This window comes from Leucoraja erinacea, chromosome 18 (assembly GCF_028641065.1).
Source record: "Leucoraja erinacea ecotype New England chromosome 18, Leri_hhj_1, whole genome shotgun sequence".
Lineage (NCBI taxonomy): Eukaryota > Metazoa > Chordata > Chondrichthyes > Rajiformes > Rajidae > Leucoraja > Leucoraja erinaceus.
In genome coordinates, this window is record NC_073394.1 from 35,670,487 (window position 1) to 35,686,153 (window position 15,667).

At 43.8% G+C, this 15,667-nt stretch overlaps 1 protein-coding gene across 2 annotated transcripts in view; it reads right to left on the reverse strand.

Annotated features, from left to right (window-relative positions):
• Positions 1-229: 229 nt before the first annotated feature.
• fnbp4 (formin binding protein 4) overlaps positions 230-15,667 on the reverse strand; it is a 35,298-nt gene continuing 19,860 nt past the window's right edge. For both annotated transcript variants that reach the window (XM_055649853.1, XM_055649852.1), the window contains exons 9-18: positions 13,568-13,796; positions 12,800-12,921; positions 12,229-12,345; positions 11,134-11,267; positions 10,039-10,190; positions 9,109-9,434; positions 8,510-8,669; positions 6,488-6,723; positions 4,679-4,839; positions 230-609 (exon numbers count right to left, since the gene is read on the reverse strand). In XM_055649853.1, the coding sequence (XP_055505828.1) occupies positions 519-609; positions 4,679-4,839; positions 6,488-6,723; positions 8,510-8,669; positions 9,109-9,434; positions 10,039-10,190; positions 11,134-11,267; positions 12,229-12,345; positions 12,800-12,921; positions 13,568-13,796 (1,728 nt within the window). In that variant the 3' untranslated portion in view covers positions 230-518. The remainder of the gene's footprint in view (positions 610-4,678; positions 4,840-6,487; positions 6,724-8,509; positions 8,670-9,108; positions 9,435-10,038; positions 10,191-11,133; positions 11,268-12,228; positions 12,346-12,799; positions 12,922-13,567; positions 13,797-15,667) is intronic.

The following is a 15,667-nucleotide window of genomic DNA, read 5'->3' on the forward strand; positions in this document are numbered from 1 at the left end:
TACATTACAGAAACAAACCAAGGTCTTGTAGAATGGAATACCTGTACCATTATTTTTTCCAACACCATTTTAACCAAAACTAAGATGGTTTATAGTTCCCTGGACTTGTATAATTTCTGTTCATAAAGAAGTAGGAGCAATTCAGCACACACATGGGGTTCATTTTGAACAGGGTGGAACATATAGGCAAGCAACAAAATATGATTAGTTCAGATAAAACATTCCAAGCTATTGTAAAAAAAAGTTTATTGCTATATACAAATGTACAGCACATATGAAACTTCAAATGGGCACCATTAGTTCACAACTGGGATGCACATCATTTTATTATATGGAGTTTCTTTTTTTAATAGCTCAATACTAGAAAATTGAAAGCAGGGTACAATTCACCAAATATGCTCATGCACTGAACGGCTCACAGACCTACTATCTAACTCACTTTCAGTGATTTACACAAATATAAACAGTTCTGTATAAAGGTAGAAAAATAGTTTACACACAGTACAAAACTTAAAATGTTAAGAGTTTGAAGTCATTTTCCTCCTCTTCAGTCTCTCTCGCCAGTCGTCTGGTAACACTTCAAAGTTGGCGTTTTTCTCAGCTTGCCCACTGCAGATAAACACAGGTGATTGAGGTAAGAAATACAAAGAAACAGAAATACTTAGAAATTCAGTGCAGTTCTGGTTGTACCATTACTGGAAGCTTCGAAGAGAGTGCAGAAGTGGTTTACTGAACACTGCCTGGAATAGAGTGTTTTAATTATAGGGAGTTTGGCCAAATTTGCTTTCTCTCGAGCTTGATGGTGACGGGAGACTTGATAGAAGAGTATAAAATGATGAGGGGCATCACCAGGGTAGAGTGTCAGAAGTTTTTGTACCCAGAGTGCAAATGTCAAAAACAAGTGTGCATACAGTGCTCTCCATAATGTTTGGGACAAAGACCCATCATTTATTTATTTGCATCTGTACGCCACAATTTGAGATTTGTAATAGAAAAAATACATGTGGTTAAAGTGCACTTTGTCAGATTTAAATAAAAGCCATTTTTATACATTTTAGTTTCACCATGTAGGAAATGACAGAAGTGTTGATACATGGTCCCCCCCCCCCCCCCCCCCCCATTTTTAGGGCACCATAATGTTTGGGACACAGCAATGTCATGTAAATGAAAATAGTCATGTTTAGTATTTTGTTGCATATCCTTTGAATACAATGACTGCTTGAAGTGTGCGATTCATGGACATCACCAGTTGCTGGGTGTCTTCTCTGGTGATGCTCTCCAGGACTGTATTGCAGGCACCCTTAGCTTATGCTTGTTTTGGGGGCTACAGCAGTTGTATCATCAATGAAGATAGGCGAGCCAGTACCTTCAGCAGCCATTCATGCCTTGGCCTGCCAGTCCCTTTGCTTTAGTAAGCTCACCAGTGCTCTTTCTTCTTAATGTTGTTCCAAACTGTTGATTTTGGTAAGCCTAAAGTTTGGCTGATGTTTCCAACAGTTTTATTCTTGTTTCTCAATCTTATAATGGCTTCTATGACTTTCATTGGCACAACTTTGGTCCTCATGTTAATAAACAGCAATAAAAGTTTCCAAAGGTGATGGAAAGACTAGGTGGTGAGAGCTCTCTTATACCTGCATTAAGGAGGCAATTAAACACACCTGAGCAATTACAAACACCCGTGATGCCATGTGTCCCAAACATCATGGTGCCCTGAAATGGGGGGGGGGGGGGGGGGGGGGGGGACTATGTATAAACACAGCTGTAATTTCTGCATGGTGAAACCAAAATGTACAAAAAGGGCCTTGATTAACATCTGACAACATGCGTTTTAAGCATATGTGATTTTTTTTCTATTACAAATCTCAAATTGTAGAGCAGAGGCAAATAAATGATGGGTCTTTGTACCAAACATTATGGAGGGCACTGTAGCTTTATGATCAGAGAGGAATGCATAATGAAGATGTGAGGGGCATGCTTTAAACTCAGAGGGGGAAGGTTTAAAGGAAATACAAGGGCCTTTTTTTACATCAAGAGTGGTGGATGCTTGGAATGCACCCGGTGGTGGTGGAAGCATTCAAGATAGTAGCATTTAAGAGAGGCACACAGGTATGTAGGGAATGGAAGGATATGGGTCCTATGCAAACATAGGTAATTAGTTTAACCTGGTACCATGTTCAGGATAGACATTGTGGGCTGAAGGAACTGCTCCTGTGATGAATAAACAAAGAGCTGCAGATGTTGGTTAATACACAAAAGGTGTTGGAGTAACTCAGCAGGTCAGGTAGCATCTCCTGACATGGACAGGTGATGTTTGGGACAATCCTTCTTCGGATTATTGGGGCAGGGGGGAGGGCTGGTTTGTGAAGCCAGGGGGAGGAAATGGGTGGTGGGGGACGAGGTAAATAAGCGGGAATCCAGGTGACACACAGGGAAGGCAAAGAGACTGGGGTGTGGGGGGGGGGGGGGGGGGGGGGGGGAGGGGGAGGGGGAAGGGGGGTGATGTGTGGAAGGTTACCTGAAATCAGAGAATTCAACATTCCATTAAACCCCATTAATCAGGCAGAAGATATGAGGTGTTCCTCCAGTTTGACTGTGGCCTCACACTGGCCACAGAGGAGGCCCAGAAGAGCATGGTCAGTGAGGAATGGGAAGGAGAGTTAAAATGGTTAGCAACCGGGAGATCCAGTAGGCCTAGGTGGAGCAAGCGCAAGTGCTTAGCAAAGTTGGTTGTAGTGGCCATTTGGCTCATAATAGATAATTTGGGTGATAACAGAGGGTATATGTACAGTAAAACTCCATTAATAAGGCAGAAGATGTGGTAATATTTGGATTAATGGAAATTATGCCCAATTAATACCCAAACATTTTTAATTCAATTAAAAAAAATATTTTACAGAGCAGCCCAAACATAGGGATTTCAAACAATCAGATGGCAGTTTATCCTTCTTTCTCTCCAGAGATGCTGCCTGTGCCACTGAGTTACTCCAGCATTTTGTGTCTACCGGCAGTTTATCAAATGTTTTGCTGTATCATGAAAGCAGTTGGAGAAAATATGATTTCAAAAAAGGATAGTTGGGAAGATAAAATGGACAAAATATCAGCAGACAAGGTGGAACAAAATTGTGAAACATAAAAGTTGAGTGCAAGAAAGGAAATATTTATATGCTCATGAGATTCACGGACTAATTATGATCTAAGGTAGCAACTGGGGATGTGGAAAAGGTGGACGGAAAGTATGTTAATAGTAGAGAAGTGAGGGTATTAGGCAAGGTGTCAAACACTGAAAATGAATGAGGCACATCATGTCAGTTTAATTAAAAAGATGAAGGAATACGGCGGAATGAATTGCTTGTCAGCTTGAAGAGAGAAAGTGGGCAGCTGAGTAATTATCCACTACTAGTAGTAGCGGGAAAAGGTTGGTCCGCACAAGTCAGTGTGGAACCATTGCTGCTCACAACTTGTACCAGTCTGACAATTTCTGAAGTTCAGATACTAAACAATTTTGGGGTTGAGGGAAGTAGTTAATGTAGAGAAATATCACAACATATTCCAGAAGGACATTAATAAGCTTTAGACTGAGAGACTACATGACAGGTGCGATTCGACAGTTAACTGTGAGATAGAGATGAAAGCCTGGGTAGATACAGACACAGGAATCTAGGAGTAAAAATAAATTTGTGGAACACTTTTACATCGCCATAAACCAAACTCCAGGATTTGTGGCTAAGGGACTGGATTGCAAAGTCAGCAGGTTTTGCTAAACTTGAATCATTTGCACCACACCAGGAGCACATTTATGGTCAAGGACAATGGACAGGGTATGGTCAAGGACAATGGACAGGGTGTACAGATTTACGAGGATGATATCACACAGACAACGTGTCTCTTTTCTCAAGAAAGCATAGGGATACCAAGTCTTTAAGCCAATGGTCTTTAACAGAAAGGAAACGGGGAGAAGATTTCCACGAGCTGAAGAGCATAACAAGAGGCTGTCCACATAAATTTGCAAACCTGCAAATTTCTTATTCAAAGCAATGTGGAATTCATTCCCACAAAGAATGGATAAAGTAAATAGTATAGATGTATTTAAGAGGAAGGACAATCGCACAAGGTGATGGTAGTAGTGGGTCATGTTGATGCATCAAGCTGAAGAATGTGGAGGAGGATCAAGTGGAGTGCAGACTGGTTGGGTCAAATGGGCCGTCAACTGCGGTCTAAAACTTGGGAAATATTAATCGCCCTCAGGAGCACATGATCAGTTTCTTTCCTCTGAAGAAATGACAAACGTTTGGGAGTGATGTGACAGGCAAAGATCTTTCACGCACTGATATTATCCTTGGACAAACACAAAGCTATTAAATGCAGGTTATTTTACACAGTTTACAAACAGAATTTTGTATAAACCAAGTCAATGTTTTTGTTTAGTTTATTGTCACGTGTAGAGGTACGGTGAAAAGCAGTGGTGCTTTTAAAGATAAGGTTCCTAGAGTTTGGCATTAATGTGTTTTTTTGTTATATCGGGCTATATCAGATGAAATTACTATGAATGAATATGCATTATTATACAGCGCAACTATTACAGGTTAGATTTTGACTTGAGCTGCATTATCCGTTGCACTACGTGTGACTATGGAGCATTAATCCTCCTGCAAATCATGACCAGGATTAGTCTGCTCACCTTATCAGCTGATGCTGCTTCCACTCCTCAATCCGCTTGTGCGCCTGAACTGTTCTCTGCTCATCCTCACTGGAGCTCGATTGCTCATCCTCATCCAACTCCCGCTGAATGCTCTGCCACTTTTTCACCAATGACGGCATCTTCGTTTTACTCTTCTTATTCTGAAATAGTTTAGATATAGCATATCTCTGAAAGTTGTCACATGTTGGCACCATTTCCAATCAGTCAAAACTGCATTGGAGGGCTGCACACCATCAGCATCTGCACAGGGAAAGTATTTACCACTACTGGAGGTTTGCCATTGGGAAGAGTGTTGTGCCAACTAGCTCCCATCAATCCACTGAGCTGAAATGTTGCCAACGTAGGCTTGGTGTAACCGACAGATGATTAGCGCAACCTCCCAATCAACTGTATCTCATAATAATATTACTCTGCAAAGATGTTTTTCTAATGCTGATATTGTACTTGGGAGGATAGGATTTGGAAACATCCTGAAAAAGTGTCCTGATGGGACAGGGTCGGTTTCAATTTGCCTGCAGAACGGGGAACAATTCACACAACCTAATTCCAGAGATTGTTGCTGCAGAAATTTTACGCCAGACAGTTTGATGCAGCAAAGTGATGCAGTACTGCTCAAACAAGAGCCACACTTGCATGGCACAGGGAAATAACACCATGAAATAGAAATCAACGGAGCTTAAAATCTGCAACAACCGTGGCAAATGTCTTCAATATGTCCAGACGGCATTTGAAAATTCAGAAGTAGCTTGTGAATTATGGCTGCAGGTTTAAGGGCAATATTCTTTGTGAAGGACCAATTCCAGCCCCATGGAACCAAAAACTGCCCCCCCCCCACATGAATAACAACCCTTGCAGGAAGCAATTCACAGTAATTATGAAGCTTCAGCGAGTAGTGACCCGTTTCTCCCCCCTCCTCCCTCCACGAGTCATCAGCTCATCACAACCACAACACTTCCTGCAAACACCCAAGATCTGGTAGAGACTGGAATGAGCGCTGCAAAACATAACATCATGTGTACTGATATTTTGGTCGCAGTTCAAATCTGATTGTTGAGTATTACCAACCTGGGCTTTAGCTTTGGTAAAAATCTATCAGAGACTTAACTTTTTAACAAAAATGGGAAAGCACCTGAATTACCAAGGCATGAAGGCTACAGACCAAGTGCTGCCAGGTGGGATCACTACAGATGGGTACTCAATGGTTAGCATGACAGGGTGGACCGAAGGACCTCTGCACTGTCAGAGGAAAGATGTAGAAACGAGAACACCTTTATTATTACTTCTCCATTGCTCTCAGTCAAGAGAGTCTTATTGTCATACTAGATCAAGTGCAGACCCGTTGGGTCTGCTCCCCCAACGCAGCCGTTCCCTACCCGTAGCCCCCACGGGAGACGTGGTCCTCCAACTGAAGATTCGAGCACTCAGCAGTGCGGCTGTTTTTAAATGGCGTCTTTGAGGCGAGAGGCGGGCGCCAACAGCCGTTATGGTCGCTGGCCAGCAGGAGGCGACAAAATGAGTGAGGGGGGGGGGGGAGAGAAGGATTTTATTAAAAACGTGTACATAAACACGACAAAATTTAATGAGTGGATACTTGGAATGAAAAGTGAAATCTCTACCGAAATGGAAAAATCTGGCGTTTGTGGGTCTGGTGTTGGCGTAGCAACGAATCAAAGGCTGGCAACCACAAGACAGGCAGAAACACACACACACACACAGTTTTAATATTATACATAGATGGCCCAGGTAGAACAATTAAATTCTTACTTGGCATGATACACTCTAGCTTACCTTGTCTTTTTTCACCTTCTTGCTCTTCTCGGTTGCTTGAGCCACTGCGGGAGCTGGGAGCACCTCTGGTACTTGTGGAGGCTGCGGAATAGCTGGCGCAACTGGTATTTGATGTGGCGGAATAGGGCGTGGTATCCGCACTAGGTGGGTTGGTCTGGGCAGGAGAAGAGGTCTCGGGGCAGGCATGGGCTGGTGCATTTGAGGAACAGACATCATTGTGGCCAGCATCTGTGGACCTGCATCTCACACAAAACAAAACATTGTGCATAATAAAGCAATATAATTCTGCAACATCCACAGATCACTTTGATAACCATGAAGAAAATGAGCATACTTCGCTGGGGTCACTCAAATGTCAACACCATTGTTTAATATGAGAAGTGTACCAGAAGCAACCACAAAAACCCAGTCCACGATCGAAAGCACACGCTCCTTAAATACATGACATCTTTAATGAAACTCATCTCCAATTTCCTGGACCATGAATAGACTGTGGGCCGAGGTGCTTTTTTGTTTTATTTCGTGACCCAAATCACATATCTACCTGTATTTATAACATATTGTGTAAAAAATATTATAGAAATCATACCTGAAACTCGTCAAGAACAGACCTGCACATATTTTTAAAATATGAGAAAAAACCTCCAATTTTCCGAGTAGCAATTGTCCAATAAATGCACATTTGACATTGTGTCGGGCGCCAATTGACCAATCCAGCGCTTTGTTTCTTGCTAGCGAGGCAGCGAGCACACTGGGATCGTGGCTGCCTCCTAATTACATCAAAACAATAGCAAGGTTTCAAAGGAATAAAGGTAATGCTAACCTTGCTGATAATTTTGTTTTCCAACTGATTTATCGTAATAAAGTTATGATGTGTTAAATAAAAATGATAAATAAAAATGTAGAGCTGGGATTAGGGTCAGTCAGTCAGCTGGGAGGCTCCCCATAGAGTAATGAGCATTGAGCATTAGATGGCGCTTACTTTTTCGATCTAATTTTCAAATCAGCGTAATTAATTAGTATGCAACGTTTGGCACTGACAAGTTATGAATTCCTTCTCAATTATATTTTATCCGAATCTGTGCCAAATTTCAAGTAAATACCAGACATGGGTCACAAAAGTTAAATTCTGGACACATTTTCGATGCTCGGCCCAGGGCCCACAAGTCAATATCCCCCAATGCAAGTGCATTCATGAATACCTGACCCATAAACCACAAACAGAAAGGATGGGTGACAAAACAGCTTCCATGATAATTTTGAACACCAGTGCCTCAAAAGAATGAGTTCTCAGCCCCTTACTATATTCCCTATACGCTCATAACTGTGGGGCAAAATTCAGCCTAAACCCAATTCACAAGGGTGCAAATGACACCACTGTAGTGGGCTGGATCTCGAACAATGGTGAGACAGAGTACAGCAAGGAGATAGAGAACTTAGTAATGTGGTGTCAAGATAACCTGAGCCTCAATGTCAGTAATACAACTGAGCTGGTCATTGACTTCAGCATTCAAGGTACAGAAGTGGAGATGGTTGAGAGCTTTAAATTCTTGGCCCAAGTGTCAATAATTTATATTGGTCCAATCACATCGACGCTATGGTCAAGAAAGCATATCAATGCCTCTACTCCCATAGGAGATTTGGCACAACTCCGACAACTCGTGCCAATTTCTACACATTGTTCACAATAAAGTAATATTGGTGCAACACTCACAGATCACCTTGATAACCGTGAAGAAAATCAGCATGGAGCTTCACAGCAGAGTAAAAGCTTGGCTGCAGAATCCACAGATGGATTTGTCTAACAGTACTGACTAATTTCTCAGATGAACCCTTCCCATTTACACATCCGATTTAAATAGGGAAAATGCAAATCAACATCTGCTTGCTCCATCTTTCGAAGCTTCCCAAAGCATAAGCATGTTCAATACCATTGCATCAAACTCTTATTCTCAGCACCACATGCTTCCTACAACAATGCAACCCAAGAATACAAAGTGTCAACACGCCCCCCGCTGTTACCTGCGAGCATGGCTGACTGACTGTAGAGGACAGGATTGCTTCCAATGGTGATGTTCCGTGGCATTGCCAGGGAAGTCAGCACTGCTGCTTTCCGCTTGCCAGGTTTGGCCGCTTGACCAGAGGCTGGTGGATTTGAAGGAGTGCTTGAAGCAGAATTACTCTGAAAGACAACCAGCTCCATGTTTAGAAGCATCTTCGATACCATGCCTAGATTATGCAATCAGTTGAGGGTGGGAGCTGCATCAGTTTGCGGAACCCGACTGCACTAATGATGCCCAAGATGCTGAGGGGATTATGTGCGGAGCAGGTCACAGTCAAATGCAATATAGGTTCCAATCTGCTGTGTTACAACATTACCCCAGTAAAGAAAGTCTGAGAGACCCATACTTGATTAAATAAAGGACAGCACATGCACAGTAGTAACTCTTTGCTTTCACATAGCCTACATAGAGGACAGTTCACTGCCTGCGTTGAAGTCCGCAGAAGATATAATGTACAGATAACAGATGCTTTCCCACTTAACCCAACTCGCAGGCGCGGAGGGAAAGAAAGGGGTGGGGCTGTTGTTTAAAACCATGCATTCTCTACAATCTCACTACCTTTACTGCTGGAGGCTGGACTGTTGTAACCGGAACGATGGAGAGAGGGGGCCTTTCCAAACAATCATCTTCTGTTCCTGGTGCTGGCGGCTCTTTGCTCTCCACTTCCATCTCCACTTCTTGTATGTCGCCGTCATCACTTGGAGGGGGAGGAGGAGGGGGTGGTGGGGGGGGGGGGTGGGGGTGGAGGGGAGGAAGGTGGAGGTGGGGGGGGGGGGGCGGGAGATCCAAGGGAAGGGGGGGTTGAGGAGGAAGAGGGGGTGGGGGTGGCTGGGCAGCAGTTCCTGCAGAACCTTGACCCGCAGATAGCTCTGGATTTGTGGGATCTGATTTAAGCAGAATAAATAAAAGTGTTATCAACAGATGGAACGCAGGAGTGAGAGAAACAAACAACCCAAGATATTGCATAGGTGAGCAGACTGCAGTTTCGTCAACAGTATCTGTGAATCCCGGCAAAGCAACAGAAAAGCCCATCTATCTAAGCTCCCTTAAGGCATCCATCTTCTCCCATGATCTCCATTCCCTCAACATCACATGCTATTGAATGTAGAAATCACATTTTCTCCCAGGCCCCTTCTTCTGCCAAACCACAGCAGTCACTCTTCAAAAGTGGACCTCAATCAACAGCTTAAAAATAAACACACCGCTCCTTTCTCTCCAAGTAATCTTTCCAGCAGACTGACTGAGGCCAACGCACAAGCGTAACACTCAGCCATTCCACTCTGATAAACGAGGAACCCAGTCTGAAAAAGGGTCCCAACCGGAAATGTCGACTGACCATTCTCTCTACAGATGCTGCCTGACCCACTGAGTTGCTCCAGCACTTTGTTCTTTGCTCAAAGAACCCATGTGGTAGAGGGCATGTTAGGCAGTTTAATAGAAACCCATGGAGAGCCCCCAGCCATTAGCTTGCAGGGTGCCTCGTCATACCTGCACTCTCTCCCACTGGAGCGCTGAGCATATTTTTGCCACCAGTCAGCCTCGATGTACTCTCGGCTGCCTCCTCCTCCTCTTCCACGTCTGGGAACTCCCACTGCGATTGGCCCGTCTGTTCATTGAGATAGAAATACCGCCGGTGCTCCCTACGGCGTGACAGAAAGGACACACTTAGTGTTGGAGGCAACAGCAGAGAGTCCCTGCCAGAGGCGAAAAAATGATGAGTTTTTTTTTGCCCACAGGAGGTTTGGTACCTCCTGCTCCTAGAGATCTAGGATGGCAGAGGTTGGACAGGAAACCTCGTGATTCAATTTTGTTTTAGATTTGATTTAAAAAAAAATATCAGCCACTTAAAAAAAAAAAAAAAACGGTTATTAATTTCAGCCCAATTATTGTTGATTTTGAAGAGAGGAAATGGATGCCTAGTAATGGTGGCACGGAGGGCGTCTGATGGGTAACTCAGACATCCCTTTTACTCTAGAAGCAAATAAGGAAGGAATTAGTGCAAAAATATTCTTCAAGCTGAAAAATAAAACAGTAATTTTTATATGTATTTAAAAAAAGTAACATGTTTTACAGATGCAGTAAACAGTAAAAAAAGAGAAAAGAAAATAATTCTGACCTGTGCTTCCGGGAATAATCTTGGTCTTCTTTCGCAGCAGCTGCAGGAGGCACCTTCCCTCTTTGTTGCGTGGTCGGTTCAGGAATTCCATCCCAGAAATTTCCAGCAAAGCGCAGACATTTCTTGCACGCGCACTCTCTCTCCCGCCCCTTTCCCCTTTATCGTTACTCCCTTCCTCAACAATATTATACGAGCAGTCTATCTGTTCAACTCCAATACTCAACCCTCAGCAAGAGAAATTGCCAAAATTTTTGGGTGACATTTTAGGCTGGTCCAATGATTGCTTTGCTTTTGGGATTTGCACGCATGCGGGTGTGCTACCAAATTAGTAGTTTAGAAAGCTGGCAGTCTGCAACTATTGTTGCCACGTCGTCAAGTGGAGATGGGGAGGGTGGGGGGAGGGGGGGGGTCACAGTTCAGTTGTCACGTGTCAAAGGTGAAAGGTGAAAAAGTAGAAGAGTGCGTACCTGTCCCAATGGCAGGACCAGCCTTTTGGGGATGCATTAGATTCATAGTGTTTAATCTGTAAATCAGCTTCCTGCAGTTTACGTTTGAGATATTGGCCATTCAGTGCTCCTTCTCGCCAGTCTGATATTCGAGTCTGAAACCCAAGGTGAACGATTAGAATAGAACACTAGAACTACCACAGCACAGGATCAGGTACAGAAAAAAGATTACAAATAAATTTCCCGTGTGTACGTAAAGCTCAGGAGAGATGCTCTATCAGCAGGCGGGGACCCAGGGCCAAGCAGTGCTAAGGAGGAGGAACCATGGCATGGATTTTGTTGGGAGCCATCAAGTTCAGCCAGCACATATTGGATCTGTTATCCATTTTATCTACAAGTGAAGTCGGGGAAGGAGGGCAGGGGAACAGTTTTAGGAACAGAGTGACAAGGCAAGAATTTCCATTCTTAAATCTGGTGCTGGGGTGCTGGTTGACAATAGTGAAAGATCAAGCAAGGATAGATGTCTGACATGAAGCACAAGGCTAGGATAAGACTAACAGGTGGGCAGAATGCGCCACCGTGTACCAGCTGCAAAGACCCCAGTTAACATTGCTGGTGGATATAGGATGTAGAGGCAGTTTTTATATTCGCTGTTATTTCTACACCCCCCCCCCCATCTCAGATATTCTTACTGCCATTCAGCCCAGAGTCCATGCTGGCTCAGAGCATTCATCAGTCTCATCCTCTGTAACCCATTCTCTCGCCAACTCCCCCACCAATGATCGCGTCCCTCACCCACTCACAAGGGACAATTTACGTTGGCCAATTAATCTACCAACCAGTAGGTCTGGGGTGAAAGTAGAAACTGGAGGATGCAAGGGAAACAACACTCCACAAGGGCCAACCCAAGATCAGGATTGAATTCAATCAGGTTGCTGCAACTGTGCAACAGCACTACCACTGCGCTCTTCTGGTGGCAAGGGCAGAGGTGGTACTGTGGTATTAAGAGGAACTTCACTGATAATTATACCATTTTATCTAAAAAAAAACCCTCTGAAAACTATTCATCCTCAAACACAAGAAACTCTAGGTGGAAGAAATGAGTCAGTGTCAAACCTCGATCTGGAGCAGCAGGAAGTGAAAGTTGGAGATAGACTGTCTGCTAATTCCCAGGAATTCCAGTTTACTGGAAAGAGTGTTTGCCAGTTCAGCAATCTGAAACTGATCAAAAACCTGGAATCAATATTAACATGACCACATTCACCACTTGCCAGGATGAGTTTCGACATCCTGGAATAATCCGCCCAATTTAAGGCTAACACCAGTTCAAGGCATAATCTCACATAAACTGCCCAAAACGCAACAGGAAAAGGCCCCAGTCAATTTCCCCACCAAAGGCCAACCCCCTTTATACCATCTCCTCTGGAGACCACTGGTACAAACACACAAGATTGCTCCCTGGCCATTTCCCACCCAAGACCACATTTGTACTCTTCCAATACCCTCCAAGATTAATCCATCTCAATCCCGTTCCAACCCATGATCATTCCTTCCCCAGAAAGCAATCAGCACCTCATCTGCACATCTTCACAAATGCCAGCACACATGCACCGTTCGGGACAACATTACTGCGCATGTTAAACACCGGAAAGCAACACGAGCCCAGCCTGCACTGCAGGCATCCCACCTTTAGTTCACATTCATCATCCTTTTCCTCTGGAGGTGGTTTTGGCGCAGCTGCCGCGTTTTCTGCAGACTCTTCAAGGTCCACGTCACCTTCTTCAGCATCGCTGTTGGGTTTCTCAGGCGCTAGAGATCAAAAGCAGAGAAAATAGTTAAGAATCCCAAAATTTCCTGCCATGCAATTAAATAGAGGGAACTGTTGCAAGTTGCGTGTGACAATTTACCACACTGCAGTTCCTTTGTAATTCCCTGTTGGCTGAAGGGACAATGTGAAACAAGGCTGGGAGTCCCTGCAGAGAATGGAAATTATTTTTACTTGGCAGTTGAGTCTCATTTTAACCATAAAAACCGGCAGAGGAATATTTGACAAATTCATTTTGACCATGTTCAAGTCGTGCTTGTGCATCACAATGCTGTGGGAAGTGTGCGCTCATACAGTACCTCTCCACGAGTGTTCAATAGTCAGCTTTAGACGCCATGAATGAATGAAATCAGTTTTCTTTTCAATGAGTCTTGCGACCTCTCAAGACATTAAGATCACAGATTCTGAATATTGTACCAAGACTAAATAGGAAATAGACCATAGAAGCTGGCCATAGTTGCAACAACTAGTCTAGTTCAGTTTTAATCACTCTGAGCAGACACTTCTGTATAAAGAAATAAACGCTCAGAGGTACGAAAGCACTTCCGAAAAAGTCCGCTACTTAGAAGTTAACAACTAGTAACTTGGTCAGAACTAAACCTTAGAGATAAAATGTCCCTGATAACCTACCAGGTTCTGTGGAATGCACTTCTTCCGGGGTTGTGTCCTGTTCCAGGTTGTTTAAATCACGACTAGCAGATTCAGGACTGAAGGTGCGAGCAAGTGCCTGCCACTTCCCCTTCCTGTGGACATGCTTACTGCTCTCGGACACCTGCCCATCCTGCACCATAACCTGGCTGCAATCAGACCGTGGACTCGACCCATTGGCATCACCCTCCTCCAGCGCTCGCAGCTCTGCCTGTGAAGACCAGCATGGTAACATTGATGAAAATGGTGTATTAAACACAAACAGACAAACACTTTCCTTTGTTGGATGTGGTATTGTCCTTGTCAAAATGAATCTTGTTAGTATGTGTATGAAAGAACTGCAGATACTGGTTTAAAACCAAAAATAAGACAAAATGCTGGAGTAACTCAGCAGGACAGGTAGCAGCTCTGGAGAGAAGGAATGGGTAACAACACCCATTCTTTCTTTTCAGAGATGCTGCCTGTCCTGCTGTGTTACTCCAGAATTCTGTGTATATCTTTGAATCTTGTTAGTGTCAATTTCAACCTTGAGGGGGGAAATTTAATTTTAGGTTGGATACATCGTGGAAACAGGTCATTTTGGCCATCAGGTTCACACTGGCCATCGATCACCCATTCACACTTTCTTATTCACACCATGTTATCCCACTTTCTCATCGAATCCCTAAGACCAGGGGCAATTTAAAGAGGCCAAATGACCCACAAATTGACACAGAAGGAAACTGCAGCACCCGGAGGAAACACACGGTCATATGGAGAACGTATAAACTCCAGACAGTACTCGATCAGGATTGAACCCATGTCTTTGGCACTGCGAGGCAGCAGCTCTCCCAGCTGCACGACTGTGCCACAAAATGTTTGCTCTGTGCCAATTTTCACCATGGAGCATGTGAATTTCCCCACTAAGTGGCTTAAAATGTGCTCTGTAAACACCAAAGCAACTCAACCTGCACACTTGGGTTTTTAAATCAACCCTTCTTGGTAACCAATTTGCTTAAATCAGTCATCTTTCCCAAACCAATCACCCTCATGGCATGATTCAAGATAACCTCAAAGAAACACCACAATGTATTCCTCCGATGTATAATGCGCAATGTATTGTGAATGCATAATTCCACAATCAGCAAAAACAAGCGCACTCTGAGCGATCATTTTGCTGAACACCTACGTTCAGTATGTCTTGGCCTACACGATTTCCCAGTTGCCAAACACTTTAAATCCCCATCTCATTCCCATATTGACCTTTCTGTCCTGGGCCTCCTCCAGTCAGAGTGAGGCCACATGCAAAGTGGAGGAACAGCACCTCATTATTTCCCAATGGGCAGCCTACAATGCACATTATGAATATTGATTTCTCTTAATTTTAAGTAACCCTTGCATTCTCTCTTTCCGTCCCTCACCCACCCTAGTCATCCTACTAGTTTCACTGTTTGTACTCCCTAGTTATTACCTCTGCCACAGCCACCAATGGACCAATGACCTTGCTTTGTTCTTTTCATACCTTTCATTTATTGCACCTCCTCATACCTCCAGTTTCTCACTCCCCGGACTTAGTCTGAAAAAGGGTCTCAACATGAAACATCACTTATTCATTTTCTCCAGACCTGCAGCATTTTGTGGCTATCTTAAGTGTAAACCAGCATCCGCAGTTCCTTCCACCACAATGTAGTATTTAGCTCTCTTTTGAACAAAATTCAAATGTTTGGTGAGGGAAATTGTGAAACTGAGGAGAGTTTGATGGTTCCAGGCCTGTACTCCCTGGAGTTATAAAGGATGGGGGGGGGGGGGGGGGGGGGGGGGGGGGGGATCTCATTAAAATCTACCAAATAATGAAAGGCCTAATTAAGAGTGGATGGGAAAAGGTGGTTCGCATTAGTTGAAGAATCTAGGACCAGAGGACACAACGCCAAGACAAAAAGGACACACTTTTAGAATAGAGATGAGAAGGAATTTCTATAGCCAGAGGGTGGTGAATGTGTGGAATTCATTGCCACAGATGGCTATGTATGTCAAATCATTGGGACTATTTAAAGCGGAAATTGATAAGTTCTTGATAAGGGCGTCAAAGGCAGGAGAATGCGG